This window comes from Paramormyrops kingsleyae, chromosome 6 (assembly GCF_048594095.1).
Source record: "Paramormyrops kingsleyae isolate MSU_618 chromosome 6, PKINGS_0.4, whole genome shotgun sequence".
NCBI classification, from domain to species: domain Eukaryota; kingdom Metazoa; phylum Chordata; class Actinopteri; order Osteoglossiformes; family Mormyridae; genus Paramormyrops; species Paramormyrops kingsleyae.
Window position 1 is genome coordinate 18,285,242 of NC_132802.1, and position 14,038 is coordinate 18,299,279.

At 44.0% G+C, this 14,038-nt stretch overlaps 2 protein-coding genes and 1 long non-coding RNA gene across 3 annotated transcripts; 2 read left to right on the forward strand and 1 right to left on the reverse strand.

Annotated features, from left to right (window-relative positions):
• The first annotated feature begins 226 nt into the window (after positions 1-226).
• Positions 227-2,475, forward strand: wfdc2 (WAP four-disulfide core domain 2). The gene is made up of 4 exons (XM_023804997.2): positions 227-919; positions 1,574-1,711; positions 1,998-2,135; positions 2,209-2,475. The coding sequence occupies exons 1-4, from the start codon at positions 823-825 to the stop codon at positions 2,340-2,342; spliced, it is 507 nt and encodes a 168-aa protein (XP_023660765.2). The 5' UTR covers positions 227-822; the 3' UTR covers positions 2,343-2,475.
• Positions 2,476-3,810: 1,335 nt separating this feature from the next.
• Positions 3,811-9,598, reverse strand: pigt (phosphatidylinositol glycan anchor biosynthesis, class T). Its single transcript, XM_023805137.2, has 12 exons — positions 9,054-9,598; positions 8,690-8,867; positions 8,250-8,377; positions 7,834-7,934; positions 7,584-7,670; positions 7,256-7,343; positions 7,033-7,130; positions 6,412-6,571; positions 5,467-5,667; positions 5,215-5,380; positions 4,900-4,983; positions 3,811-4,805 (listed from the first exon to the last, which is right to left on the reverse strand). The coding sequence occupies exons 1-12, from the start codon at positions 9,499-9,501 to the stop codon at positions 4,556-4,558; spliced, it is 1,989 nt and encodes a 662-aa protein (XP_023660905.2). The 5' UTR covers positions 9,502-9,598; the 3' UTR covers positions 3,811-4,555.
• Positions 9,599-9,625: 27 nt separating this feature from the next.
• On the forward strand, positions 9,626-12,583 carry LOC111840381 (uncharacterized). The gene is made up of 2 exons (XR_002837398.2): positions 9,626-10,286; positions 10,458-12,583. It is a non-coding gene; the product is annotated as an uncharacterized lncRNA (long non-coding RNA).
• Positions 12,584-14,038: the final 1,455 nt, after the last annotated feature.

Sequence of the window (14,038 nt, forward strand, 5' to 3'; positions counted from 1 at the left end):
ATCTATAAAAATAATGTTGATAAAGTTTGTAATCGTGCCCTCAAAACGATTTTAGAATTATAGCATTGATTTGAAAAATACGCATCATATTCTTTAAAAAAAAAACAAAAAAAAACAACAACTGGTATTCTGTTTTTTTCCATTCGGGGGCACTGGAGTGCCTAAAGCGGTACTGTCACACTGACCATGCTGGTAAATGTACGCGGGAGCGTCTTTGAACCAGAGAAACACTAAACACTGCTGCATTTTTCATTGGCAGGAGAGGTTGTAATATAATTGGCATATAAGTGCTGGATTTCGCATATTTTCAGGCGTTGACTTTATTCATCCCTATATGTATGTGTGGTATGTCAATGCATAAACCGCACTGAGTGAAAGGACGGCATCCATGGGGCGCTGCGCTTCGAAGTTTGTTTGAAATGTTACAGTTTGTTAGATGGCCTTTAACTTATGTGAGCGTCATAATGGTATAAAGTCTATATGGTGGAATCTAGTGCAGAGCTAAAAAATAAATTAAAAAAGTGGGACCATCCCGCCCGGAATCGAGTTTAACACCCCCGCCGTCACAATTGATGGAGAGATTTGTCTCACATTACTGTTAACAGGAGATGACATCTGACTCTCATTTTGAAGTCGCCCATTCGTCTTCCACATCGCTTACCCAGTACGAGGACTGGGTTTAGGACCGATTAGAAGTTAAAGCATACGGCGTATGGACCCAGCGGAACTCTGCTTAACTCCCTCCCTCCCCTTTGCGCTTCTTTGCCTTAAAACCATAAGTACATACGGCTACTGCTTAAATCAAAACTTGAAGCTGGAGAGATGAGGCTGGCCGGGGTCTTGCTTTTTCTCTGTGCCGTGCTACACTTGTTCGAATGGAGTAGTTCAGCTTTAATCGCCGCTGGACACAATTCAACGGGTGAGCAAGAAGCATAAGTCTGTCGCTGAGAATAAGTGGCTCACGGTCCTTATTTGAAATTGATTATTAATGTGGACTTTTGGAAAGTAACAGTTGATAATGTTAATCAATGGTAGTTAAATGGGCTATGTTTTTAAATGGGCTTGTGAATACATGTGTATCACACACATAATTTACGTTGATTTTGACTTTTTTAAAATTTAAAGTGGCGCACAGAACATAAAGTATGGAACTGAGATAAATAACATCAATGGTATATTCAAACAACGAGTTTATGTTTCTATATCGTGCAGAGAAGTTTCAGGTTTCTGAACATCTGCGCGTTCCACCATACAGATAATCTACTGGGTTTGTACATAACTGCAGTGGTGTAGTTGTTTCACACTATTTCCACTATAGATCATAAACTGGTTTGTTTCCTTTGTATAATAAATATGCGGTATATCTGGTAGGGCCTACATTATGCACTAGTGATTGGGGCGTAGAAAACACACTGTTTTGTTCCATATGCTTGCATGCACGTATAGTTTTTAAGTCCAACGTTTAAAAATTCCCACTTTAACATTCATAGTGTTCATTGTGCCGCTTCTGATTGGCTTATGAAGCGCTGCCCTTTGCAGATCGGGCTGACAATGTCCCCCCACCCCCTTCCAGCTCCCAAGCCTGGTCATTGTCCCAAGCGCTTGACGGTGATTCCGTCTAAACGGGCGTGTTCTGGGGACTCCGACTGTCCGGCCCTGGACAAGTGCTGCACCTTCAGCTGCGGGGCCGTCTGCGTGCCGGCTGCTTTCAGTAAAGGCTTCTTTTCTTGTCTAATTAGTAGGCTTTGTGTAGTGAAACATTTATTAATTTGGAGATTTATCAAAAGACTTCTCTCTCTGGTGGATCACCTATGAATACAGTGCTGTACCTTCTATATTTTAATGAGTATTCATGTGATGCAGCTCATCTGGGAAACGTTTTATGCAATAATGCAACCAAATTATATTATCACTGATGCCAGCAGCTATGACAAACAACTGACAGGACGACTAACTCCGCATTTCCCACAATTCTCCTTGTTTGCCTGCTCCTTAAGCTAAGCCAGGGGTGTGTCCGCGCCGGAAGCGGGGCTCCGGGATGTGTGCAGAGTTCTGTGTCGACGACAGCGACTGTCCCAAAGCTGAGAAGTGCTGCTATAACGGATGTGGCCACGAATGTGTCGCCCCTTACACAGGTATTACAGGCGCCTTTAAACTACCCGTTACAACAGTTGTGGGATCGTACTGACGCTCCCTCTGTGCCACCAGTAAAACCAGGCAGCTGCACCCGCCCCAGTGGGACCCCGATGTGCGCGGAATTCTGTTACCATGACGGCGAGTGTCCGGATGAGCAGAAGTGCTGCAGAACCACGTGCGGTCACGCCTGTAGCGACCCCTGCTGATAGATTGAGGGACCTGCTTCCATTACTTGAACCCGCTCCACTTCTGTACACTCATAGCGCTTATCTGCTTCATTTGCTGTTTTCCATGGTTTTACATGTATTTGTACTAGGGTCAATAAAATGTCATGGCTAACCAGGAGTCTTTGCATTACCAAAGGGTTTCCATTGTACTCTATTGTACGTTTTAGCAGTCAGTATGTGTTTATGCAGAACACTGGCCACAACTAGTTGATTGCAGCAAGATGGGAAAAAAACTCAGATTTAACATGAAAACTGTAAATGGGACATGACTGTACACAGAACCAGCAGCTGGCTCCTTTGTGAGAGAAGCATGGGAGCCTCTCCAGTACACTGCTCACAAACTGCAATGTGTTTTCATTTTTCCACCCACTTGCATGCATGGATGCCTAAGCTGGCACACACAGAGAACGGCAAGATCAAACTGATGCAGTTTTTACAGTGGTAAAAATTCATTACTGTTAGTTCTCAACCGGTCATGAAAAGGGCCTCTGTGTCTGACTCCTGGGGTGTGGAACCACTGAGACTGGGGGGACAGGAAGGCTTTGTCTATGCCAGACATTATGGTATAAGCTCTGCATGGGCCTGGTTAGCTGAACTGGAAACAGATTCCTCAAATATGCAATTAGAAAGCTCTTGGCAAAAAGCAGGCAGGCTGATGCTGGTGGAATGTATGTTTAAGCCTCCTGTGACTGCATTCTTCCCAGGGTGCCAGGACGGGACAGACAGACTGCTGTGTACCAGAGGATGTAGTTGGGGGTGGTGGGGGGGGGGGGGGGGCAGTCGAGACAGTGAGCGTTGCATGGGCCCCTGCCATTTGGAGCCTTCCCTGGATTTCTTGATGGTGTCGTCAGACCTCCAGACGCTGCCAAACATTTTCCCCTCTTTGCTCGACAAGCATTCCATTCCTGCTGGAGCAGCAGCAAAAACAGCTCGAAAATACCTTTAGCCAGCTGTTGCATGCATGGAACTAAACACAGACAGGCCGCTGGAGTTTCAGACTGCATTCTATTAAAGCTCTTAATATTTTTGGGATTAATGTTAGGATTGACAGGGCAGGCCAGTTGTTGGCCACTTGTGAAAGTCCAAAATGCAGTGTGGTGATTGTGAAAGTCCAAAATGCAGTGTGGTGATCTCAAAATTTCACAGGATAAGCTTGAATATGGTGATGCCACTTACTTACTAACAAAAACCTAAACATTTCTTTGAAAACCCTTAATTTCCCATACAAAAAATGTTTTATGTCAGACATTTAGTTAACTTTAAGATTAAGGAAGCAATTTACTTTAAAGCAAGAAAACTTTAAAACAAGAAGTTTCTTTTTTTCTACTGAAACTACCCTCCTCCCAAAGTCCCCCCCCCCCCATGGGTCCCTGCTTCACCTCACTGGCTGTCTTCTGCAGAAAATATGGACGCATGATTCCAATCAATCAAAAACCCACAGTCGAAATATGGAAGTGCAGCAGAACCACAAAATGGTTTTAATACATCCAGGAGGGATGTTTGTAATATCTGGGATGAGGGATGTTCAGTAAAATGGCCGGAGAAGGAATGCAGAGCCTTGTGGAATCTGCAGGCTCAAGAGGAAGAGGGGGCTGCTCTAAATAATTACTCAAGTACAGCATTTTAAAAAGCACAAATACCACAGGCATAGGCAACAACATTCTCTTCTAAAAAAAATGAATTTCTGAAGGAGGAATTAAGAAGAAAACATCTTGGATGTAATCATTTTCTTTGAAGAAGGACACTTCTTTTTCCATTTACCTAAACCAACATCAACACTCTAAGATCCAAAGGAGACCTCAGTCAAATGAGTGAATTTGTTTCCCTCAGCACAACCAGTCAGCTTTAATGAGGGGCAGGAGGTTTGTAGCACGCTGTAAATCCAAGATACGTTCCAGTCAAGCTCCGACAATGTTTTCCAAGGGGGGGGGGGGGGGGGGGGGGAGAGAACATTTCCTTAGTCCCCCCTTCCCATAAATTTCTGAACTCTTAAATAAAAACAGAAGACAAATCTCAAGTCTTAAGTTCAAACCAAACCAAAAAAACACATGCCACATAAAGATCCGAGATTCAGTAATGCGACCTGATGCAAATTCCCCTCGGTGCACGAGGAAAAAAATAACCCATCCACAGTCCTTGGCAGTGCAGCGGCGGAGCAATGACATCACAACGGCGGCAGCGGAGCAGTGACATCACAACGGCGGCACGCCACGGAAGTAGCGGATGACGTTGGCCAGGCGCTTCACCAGACCGGGGCTTGGCTCCTCTACCTGGAAGGTGCGGGTCAGGAGATTATAGAGGGAGCCGTAGCCCACGGCGACGACGGTGCAGGTGAGGCAGATGACATTGTAGGGCATGCTGAAGTCCGGGGTGGGCAGGTTCACCAGGAGGGGCTCGGTGTACACGCGCACAAAGTAGCTGGACTCCTCCTTGCACGGGAAGCTTGAGGAGGAAGCAGGACAGGCAAGTCAACAGCATTCAGACAGAACCAACAGAACCGGGTCAAATTGCTCAAAGACATTGCGGTCACACTCACAAGGTGCTGAACAGGGGGTATTCCTGGCTGCTGTTGGTATCCATGGCGACAACGCTTGGCACCAGCCCACTGATTACAGAGGACCTGCAGAGTAAAAACAGGAATTCAAACAGAGTCACTTTCATCAACCCCAGGCCTTCTGTCCCGTAAAGCATGACACAATTAAAATTTCTACAGAGTTTGCAGTATGTCCGCATCTGATTACACGGCCTGGGGAACAGACGTGACATTGTGGATGTACCAGCCAACCAGCAGATGTAAGACTCAGCCCTTTCATACAGCTGTTACAAAAACCCAGAAAGAGGGGCAGCTCACCCTACGTATAAGCCATGGTTTGGGTCGGGGGTGTACTCTGTCCACTTCAGCAGTGCCCGCTCAAACTGCACAGTCACCTCGGTGACAGAATTGGGCGGCAGCTGAATGAGCATCTCCAACAGATGGGGGCGCACTCGGTCCTTAGAAGGCTGGTAATGAATGTAGCCTTAAGGGGGGGGGAATAAGGTGAAGATGAGTCTTGCGGTTTTAAGGAGGGTGTGTAAGAACAGGCCGGGAGGCAGACAGACTCACTGGGCTTGTTGGGGAGGGCCTTGCTGGTGACGATCAGAGTATGGATGTACATGCGGAGGTACCAGGGAACCACGTCCAGGAGCAGCACGGGAAACGCCCGATAGGGATGGTTGTTGCTGATCAGGGTGTGAATCTCTCCCGTCTGCAGCCCATAACCAGCCACATAGCGCTCGCCGTGCAGTAGGGGGCGAAGCATGTCCGCTAGGGATCGGCAGGAGGCGGAATTAAAGTGGCATTTTTATATTAAGATACAGTGCAAAGAGAATGGCTAAATGATCTTCATGTTGGTGTAAAACTATGATATTATGTCTGTAAGAGTAATCAGCTGAGCCATTTCAAAACGTCTCCTAAAGTCACCCCAGCATTTGCAGCAAATGTCCAATACACTCATGTATATTTTAATGTCACCACCCCACCTTGTCTGGCTAGTCAGGACCTCAATGAGTTATTTTACTAATTACGTTCATTAACTGAGTTGGTGGAAGAACGTAACCAATACTTTGGAAAATGAAGTGGTGTTTCTGCCATCAAACAAGATATCAGTAACTTCTTGCACAAAAGAAGAACTCGTTGTGTATTTTTAAATTTATATAACCAATAGATTAATAATTAATATAAACAAAAATGAATAACAGAAATATAGAACAAAGGCAAAGCCCTTTACAAAAGTATGGACTGTTACTTTGTATATTTGTAAAGTTAAACCGCAATGTTACATTTACTACTTTGACTGCCACAGACTTTTGCACAGTAATGTTTAACAAAATAATTAGCAAATACTTCTTTTCTATAGCAATACACCCGAATTAAGACTCCAAAAGTATTTTTTATTCCTCCTGAACCTGAAATGTGATACGACAGATCAGCAGGTGGTGATGACGATGATGATCTTTTGTCATGGGTATAGCCCGTGGGGGGGGGGGGTAGTAGTCAAATATCGCTTACCCCCACTAGACGTCTTCCAACGCAGAACAATGTTTAATGTTCGCAAAGACCCAAAGGTGTCCATCATCTTAAGATCATATACAGCATATGTCCTGCGGTCTCCCAGAACAACTGCTTGATTCAGAGTGGCTGAAGATGGGTGAAGTTCAAACAGCTCCCCCTAGAGGAGAAGACCAGCACAGTAGCTTGGATGAGTAAATAGAATAAAGCATAAAATATTACCAGGGACGCCGATAACACAAATACACACTCACCTTTAAAAGCGATATTTGCGCCAATCAACTGTTGTAACAGCACAAATGCATACGTATTTTATGTGCATTTGTGCAGATATTACATTAAATGATTGTGCGGTTTAACCTTTATATGCTAATTCATACTTCATTTGTAGTACAAAGGCTGAAATGCACAGTAATGTTTTGTCACAGCAGTGCAAATGCACATAAAATATGCACGCCTCTGCACTGCTGCAGCAATCCATTTCCGCACGTATGGCTTTTAAAGGTGAATGCGTACCAGCGTGCCAGTTAGGTCCGTCCCTGGTATAACTAAGGGATTGGCCTTGCTTCGGCCCACACAACCTCAGCATCTGACAGAAAATGTGAAAGGGTGACCTCTTACTTGGGGGTTGTCTGTGACGTCTATGTACACCTTACTAGAAGAGGCCAGAGGACAAGCTTCAGTCAGGGTGCGAGAGAACATCTTGAATAGGGACCACTCTGTGGAAGAAAAATGTAGATCAAGAAACCATTAAAAGATTTTGATTATACACAATTAAATGAGCCAGATGTACAGTAAAATTAGTGTTTGCATCACTATCACAGAGACCCCATCCTCAGCTCACCCTTCTTGTTCTGTCCAGTAGTGTACAGGTCAAAGACCACATTCAGCGTCTGTCTCAGCTCCCACGCCATAGTCCTGCATTGCCAGTCCTGAAAGACACACACAAACACCTGACTTAATACTGTTAAGGATCCGAGGTACAGGCCCACTGGCACACAGACAGTTAACAATGACACTGCATTACAAATGGCAGTGGGATTAAAACAATGGCAGTTTTACTCTTGTGACAGCTCAGCACCTGCAAAAAATTATACATAACCAGAGCAAGTATTCCATATGGGTTACCTAGGCAGTGCCCAAAATGGAAATGCAGACCGAGAGAGCCTCACCTGGCATATAGGCCGAATGTGCACGGCCTGCGAGAAGAAACTGCTGTGGAAGAGCTTCTCTGACTTCAGGAGAACCGCTAGTCCAGCCTGTAGGAACCAGAAGAGCAAATACTTGGGAAAAGGGCAGCGTGAAAAAGACAGCGTGAAAAAGACAAGACAAAAAGCTGTAATGGCAGGATCGAAATAGCACAGGATCCTAAATGGTGGGCGAGTTCATGTTTTACTAGCCGAACGGCTGGTGTCCGCATACCTTCGAGCCACAAGGAAGCAGCTTCTTCCACGGCGTCAGATTCTCTGTGCACACAATCTCCCGAGGCAATAAAGCGTAGCGGAGAAACTTCTGGTCCGTCACTAAAGGCAAAAGGTAACTACTGTCATATTAGAGCGATGATTCAAGGGTTACAGAGACACAGATTCCCACAAACACATCAGGCCACGGCCAACAGGACAGCAGAATACAAAGGAGATATATGTTGCCAATATGACACTGATTTTCACAAATACTGCAATGACAAACAATGCAGCAACAGAACGAACACTTACGATTTTCCCCAAACGAGCTTGATGGGCCGAATGGCCTCCTCTCGTTTGTAAATTTCTTATGTTCTTATGCTAGTTTCGGAAAGCAGGTCTCAGTGCAATAAGATCTGGAAGAAAAGGTCTCACCATTTCCCACCCCCAGGGACCTAAAGGAGGCAGTCGGCTGCACAGTGTTGGTTGTGTCAATGAAATTAAGGGAGGCACAGAAGATTCCGGATATCACATTGGTAAGCTCCTTCCAGGCACCGTCCACACTGAAATGACAGAAAACACAACCCTTCACTAAGGTCTTCCCAAAACACACACATTCTGAGGCTTAAAAAAAATCACAATCAATGCAATGATTTCAGCTATTTTTCTCCATAAATAGATTACACAAATAGGTTAACAGGTTAGGTACACTGCATAAAAGCAATACAGCAAGACATGCTGCTTAAGAGTGCATGGTAAGGGAATTAAATATGCTCATTAAGTTATTATTGAAGGACAATAAAAGCCAACTGGGAATAATGATGTCGTGTATTAAAAGTTATGGAAGCAGCAAGGAGGGGGTTAACTGCACTCACTCAGTGACAGTGTCCTGAAACCACACCCAGAGCTCAGCACCAGGAGGAGCAGGCAGGAAGGGCTGCCCCCACTGCATGGTCCGCCAGTAGCCCTGCGTGAAGGAGATGTGCAGCTCCCGCACGGAGAACTTGGAGATGAGCTGGCCCAAAGATTTTGGGAACAACCTGTAGTGGGACACTGTGGGCCCAACAAAGGCAGATTGACATGAAAGCAAGCCAAGCTAAATCAATAAATGTAGTTTTAAGACCACGAATCAAAACTAGACACGAAAGCAAGACTGACCACGACCAATATCCACTTCCTCATACTACGTCTGAACATATCATAATATTTAAGGAACTTAAATTTTGGAAACATTTTTACCTTTTTTCCCCGGCTGGAAGAAATCTATATCCCATCGTGTGCGAAACTGGAAACTAGAATAAATGTCTCCGGATGGAAGAGGCTTGATTACCAGTTCTTCTTGGAACTGGTCTTTTGCGAGGGGCCGTTTAAACTCAGCCTCGTCATTTACGCCTTTACCCTGTTGGTCACTTATGTCATCCCTGTTCACATCAGCTTCTTTTGATGCAAACTGCTTTTCGGATTTCGCTTTTTCTGCTTGATCCGGCTCTGCTTTTGAGGTGTCCCGAGTTTCTTCAGATTTCTGTGCATGTAACTGCCCTTCTGGAGACTTTTCGGAAAGCGATCTGTCTACATCAGTAGGTGGTTTATTTTTGTCTTCCGTTATTTTCAACTGTTTTTCGCTTGATGCATGTGTTATACACCACAGAAGTACCACAGATAGCAAGATACACCTGCGACTTGTCATTTTGACCGAATTAAGCTGAAGAAAACACCTTCGGCATTCATTCGTTATGCTGTAGGATCGCGCTGAAACCGGAAGCTCCCAAACTGCACCCTGCGATTTCCAGCCATCTCATTGGCTGAGCCGCAGCTGGGCGGTTCCAGGGAGGAAGACGTCTACGTAACCCACGTGGTTCGTCTGTCATTTTTAAAATGTTTATGAAGTTTGCCGCATACGTTTTCAGTTTACTCATAATGCATCGAAACCACGCTTTTCATTTTCAAATAGACCTAACTCAGCACAACATAGGCTGAAAACTAGGTGTGTAATTTGAGCACGTTCTACATTGTTCAGCATGATTAATACGATATGAAAGTGACATAACGTTTAACTCATAACTGATTTCGATTTGCATAGTAATAAAATAATCTTAAATGCCAGACAAAAGCGAATTGTCAAGAGGAAGAAAGGTCAGCATGGTTGGCAATGTTGAAGCAATACAGCCCTGAGCTCCACTCTGCTCTGACTGCAACTCAATACTGAGAGGTCTGCTCTTTCCTCACAAGCATTCATAGCTGGTCCATCCCAAGGTGAAGCAAGTATGTGTTCCAGTAGCGGAGTGACAAATTGTACTGAAGGCCCCTTTTGAATACAGGCAAACATTCACAAAGAACCCCCCCCCCCCTCCCTGGGTTGGCAAATTTGTCCTGAAGTCGCAGAGGCTAAACCCAAAGGGATTGAGGATGAGGAGATGAAATGTCTGCCCTGCATAAAGAAATGCAAAACGAGCACAACTTGCAGTAATTGTGGTAAGAAAATTTGTAATGGCCAAATTTCCAGCTATTGCCATGTTTGCAAGGTATTTGCCTGTATAGTAGTGAAATTGCGTACTTTGACAGTAAGAGTATTGTTGAATGTAAATTTAGACTGTTTTGATCACAATTTGTGTGATTATTCGTTTCTGGATCATATTTCATCAGAATTACCATTCATCATCACCATTCACCATCATCACCGTCTCATTCTGGCGGATCTGTAGAAATCCAAGGAAGTTTGGAGATAGAAACCCTTCAGCAGCTCTGACCAATGAGATTTGCCTCCAACTACTGCCTTCGGAGCCATCCAGGTGGCATCCTCAGAAGATGGCTAAGCCCTGTAGCAGCAGTTCTACCTGAAGGTCCCAGGGTTAGAACTGCAACAGCAACAAGCACAGGGTGAACCTCCCATCAAGGCAAGGCTGATTAGAAATTAGGGTAACACTTTACTTAAGGGGGCACAAATATTTAGTACTCAGTTACTACTAACTTAAGTAACAAATATCATGAACAAATATTGTAGCTAAAGATGCATCACGACTCATTAATGATGCACAAACATGAGATCAGCATTTCACATGTGCTATATTCATTATATGTTCCTCCAGTAGTTCCTTCAATAGTTCACAAAAGTTTACAGAATTTACATACATAGTAACAGATATCGTAGCCGATTGAGAAAACATGCCATAAATCATTAATGATGAATTAACATGAGATGAGTATGTAACACTTAATTTGTGGTTAATTAATAGCATACTGTAATGCTACATTATTTGTGGCCCCTTAAGTAAAATGTTACTGAAATTGCAATCCAAAAACACAATGAGGATGAAGGGGAATTAGTAGGTGGGTTTTGGTGGTTAGAAAGGGCTGTGGAGGGATAGAGATCAGGGAGCTGGTTAATTAAGCCCAAGGTGTTTGATTGTCGGTCCACAACACGCACGCCGAATTTATGGCAGATGGCTGCTATCCCGGGTGCTGAAAGAGTGGTGTGGTTTCTTGTCAATTAGCCAGATGGGACTGCAGGTCCTGGAGACAGTATTATAACAGCCCCCCCTGCCCTCAGAGAGAGAGCTGGCGTGCCCATGTCCATGCACAGGCCTAATCTTGCAGGGAGAGGAATCAGACGGCGATATGGGCTTTCTCCTTAGCTGAGGTGATCCACTGGAGTGCCGCATGGCTGATCACCAACATGAACTGTCACCCAAGTAGGTAATAGTGGAGTTTGGTGACGGCCCAATCTTAGGCAGTCTAAGAAATGTTTTTAGCTATTTATTTGGGTACTTAGTGTATATTTGTTCAGAAAAACAGCACAATTTAACATTAGAAAATATGCAAATTAAAAGAGAGAGAATTTTTTTATGTAGTGGTTGATATGACAACTAAAACATGAAAAGCCTAATTCAATGCAATGCTATTTGTATGTCGCATCAATTTTTTGTGTATTTGTCCAGTTCCTTATAAAACTGAAGAATGGTGAAACAATCCATGCAGTTCCCAGTCCACAAGACAGAAGTAAAGTTTTTACCTACAGGCAATTAGGCTTTTCTTCATCAACCTTTTTATCTACAGGCAATTAGGCTTTTCACCAAAACGAACTGCATTTCAAATCTGGCCACAATTAATACTCCCATTATGTATGACAAATGTAAAGAGTTTGTTCATGGAAGCTTTGCAGGTTATTTACATGCTGTAGACAACATCTGCAAGGTATCGGAAGCCATACACTGTATATTCATTGTCTATAATGGGGCTTTTTTGGTTTCTTGTCTTATAATAGAGAAAAGACTGTATGCCTTTTTACATTTTTATTCTGTTAGAAGTGGTAATTACTGGCATTTTACTGTCCTCAGAAAAAAAATGATAAATGCAGCAGTCTTCTGTGGAACAAGAAGAAAATTATAGAAGAATATAACCTTTCTGCTGACACCTCCTGAGAGATGTGAGGGAAAAGGAAGCCATAGTCCATTATGGGTGTTTATTATTTTCATTTATTCAGCATTTATTTTCTAAAATGCATACACCCACTTCCTCCATTTGATGCTGTGTGAGGGACTGTGTGATAATTGCCATTACTGAGCCTCTCGTTTTGTTCGTCTATCTGTTCCCTACTTGTACCTGTTTCACTGACTGATTTCGGAGTTGGTTTCACACCTGGTTTGCCAGCCTGTTTTAGCCCATTTATCGTATTTTCTCTGCATTTAGATTCTTGATTCAGTTTCTGTCGGCCCGCCTGGTTTTGACTCTTGCTTTCTGATTGTGGATAGTGATTAAAGATTCCCTCTGCATCTGGGTCCAGTCTCCTTATCATACACAGCATGCATAATGTTTTTGCAGAAATTTAAGTTTGGTTAATGGATATTTTGATTCCCTTCTCTAGGTTCACATTTTAATTGGACAAAATGCCCATCAGTTCTTGCTACTACAATGACTCTTTGATCAGTGAACCTTGAAGATTGGAATAATTGGATCTAGATGGATCTAGGGTTGTGTTATAATCAGTTGAGTATAAAGAGTCACAGTCACAGAGTACTCAACTGGTTGGATGAAACAAAATCTTGGTCTGGATTTGTACTCTCTGAACCTGAAATCTCCACCTCTGGTTATAACTTTGACTTAAGAATCTCGACCACACTGAAGGTGATGTTTGGTGCCTTTGATGCAAACACAGATACATAGTTGGCATGCCACACTTACTAAGAAATTAAAATGGTGCATATTTTTTAGGTTGAAGTACTGAGCTTCTAAAAGGGAACTTTGGGTACATTAAGGAAGAACATCAAAGTCTGTTGGTATTCAACACAAGTAATGACTGAAACTCAAACAGATACTTTGGTAGTTCAAAGTTAATTTAAAATACATTTTGGGAGATATGGCCAAAGCAGCAAATTGATTAGTTACTAAGCATTTTCTTTGCGGTGGCTCAGTGAGCAGCCCCGCTTCCTCCGACCTTCATGGTTGGGGGTGTAAGCCTTGGAGAGTCATCACTGCTATAGTAGAGCAGTGCATAGAGGGCAAAGCGGGGCAATGACAATGCTGCAGTAGCACCCAGCTGGCATTGAATTATTATGAGTATCTGAAGACAGTTGACTTGACTTACCCTGCAGCTTTGTAGAACACCCCCACACCAAGGAAAGGGGAGAGAATGATTTGCTGAGGGCTTTCTCTCTGAAATCAGACACTGACAGCTCATGGTGCCGACCTCTGCCCACCCGCCTGGCTCAGCCCACAAGCCCCCGCAGGATGACAATACAGCCCTCACTGACCACCAAGCACTGAGGACAACACACCTGGACTCCAAAAATTCACCTCTCTCCTCACTGCCCTTACTTTCTTACCCAGACTGTGAATAAATGCACCCCTCTGTGGAGTAAACGCCAGCCACTGTCTCTGGATCCTTCCTAAATGCGACAGGAGCTCGAATTCCAGCTGTCTCCTGTGATTGTGGAGTTTGCAGTGTGTCCCCACACTCCAGAGACATCAGTGTCCCTAAATTACCCCTGTGGTGGATTCCATTTCAGGGTATTTCCATGCTTTCTGTCTAATGCTGCCCAGGATAGACCCCAGCAAGCCTGTCCAATGTCACATCAAAGGCAAGGACAGAGGCAAAGGCAGGCATGGGAAAAATCAAAAGGGGCTTTATTAAAGGAAACTACAAGCAGGGCAAAGGAAATGGCCCACAAGGGGTCAAAACAGGGTAGGGAGGATCATGGAGGATCAGGCAAGAACACTGGACACACAGC

What these genes read in the sequence shown, in the direction of transcription:
- pigt (XM_023805137.2), bottom strand. Translation starts at nt 9,501, where the DNA reads ATGACAAGTCGCAGGTGTATCTTGCTATCTGTGGTACTTCTGTGGTGT. An exon ending in TGCTTCCTTGTGGCTCGAAG is followed by an intron (nt 7,671 to 7,833) that starts GTATGCGGACAC and finishes TGGTTCCTACAG; the next exon opens with GCTGGACTAGCGGTTCTCCT. An exon ending in ACGTCACAGACAACCCCCAA is followed by an intron (nt 6,572 to 7,032) that starts GTAAGAGGTCAC and finishes CTTCTCCTCTAG; the next exon opens with GGGGAGCTGTTTGAACTTCA.
- wfdc2 (XM_023804997.2), top strand. Translation starts at nt 823, where the DNA reads ATGAGGCTGGCCGGGGTCTTGCTTTTTCTCTGTGCCGTGCTACACTTG. An exon ending in CTGCGTGCCGGCTGCTTTCA is followed by an intron (nt 1,712 to 1,997) that starts GTAAAGGCTTCT and finishes CTGCTCCTTAAG; the next exon opens with CTAAGCCAGGGGTGTGTCCG. An exon ending in ATGTGTCGCCCCTTACACAG is followed by an intron (nt 2,136 to 2,208) that starts GTATTACAGGCG and finishes CTGTGCCACCAG; the next exon opens with TAAAACCAGGCAGCTGCACC.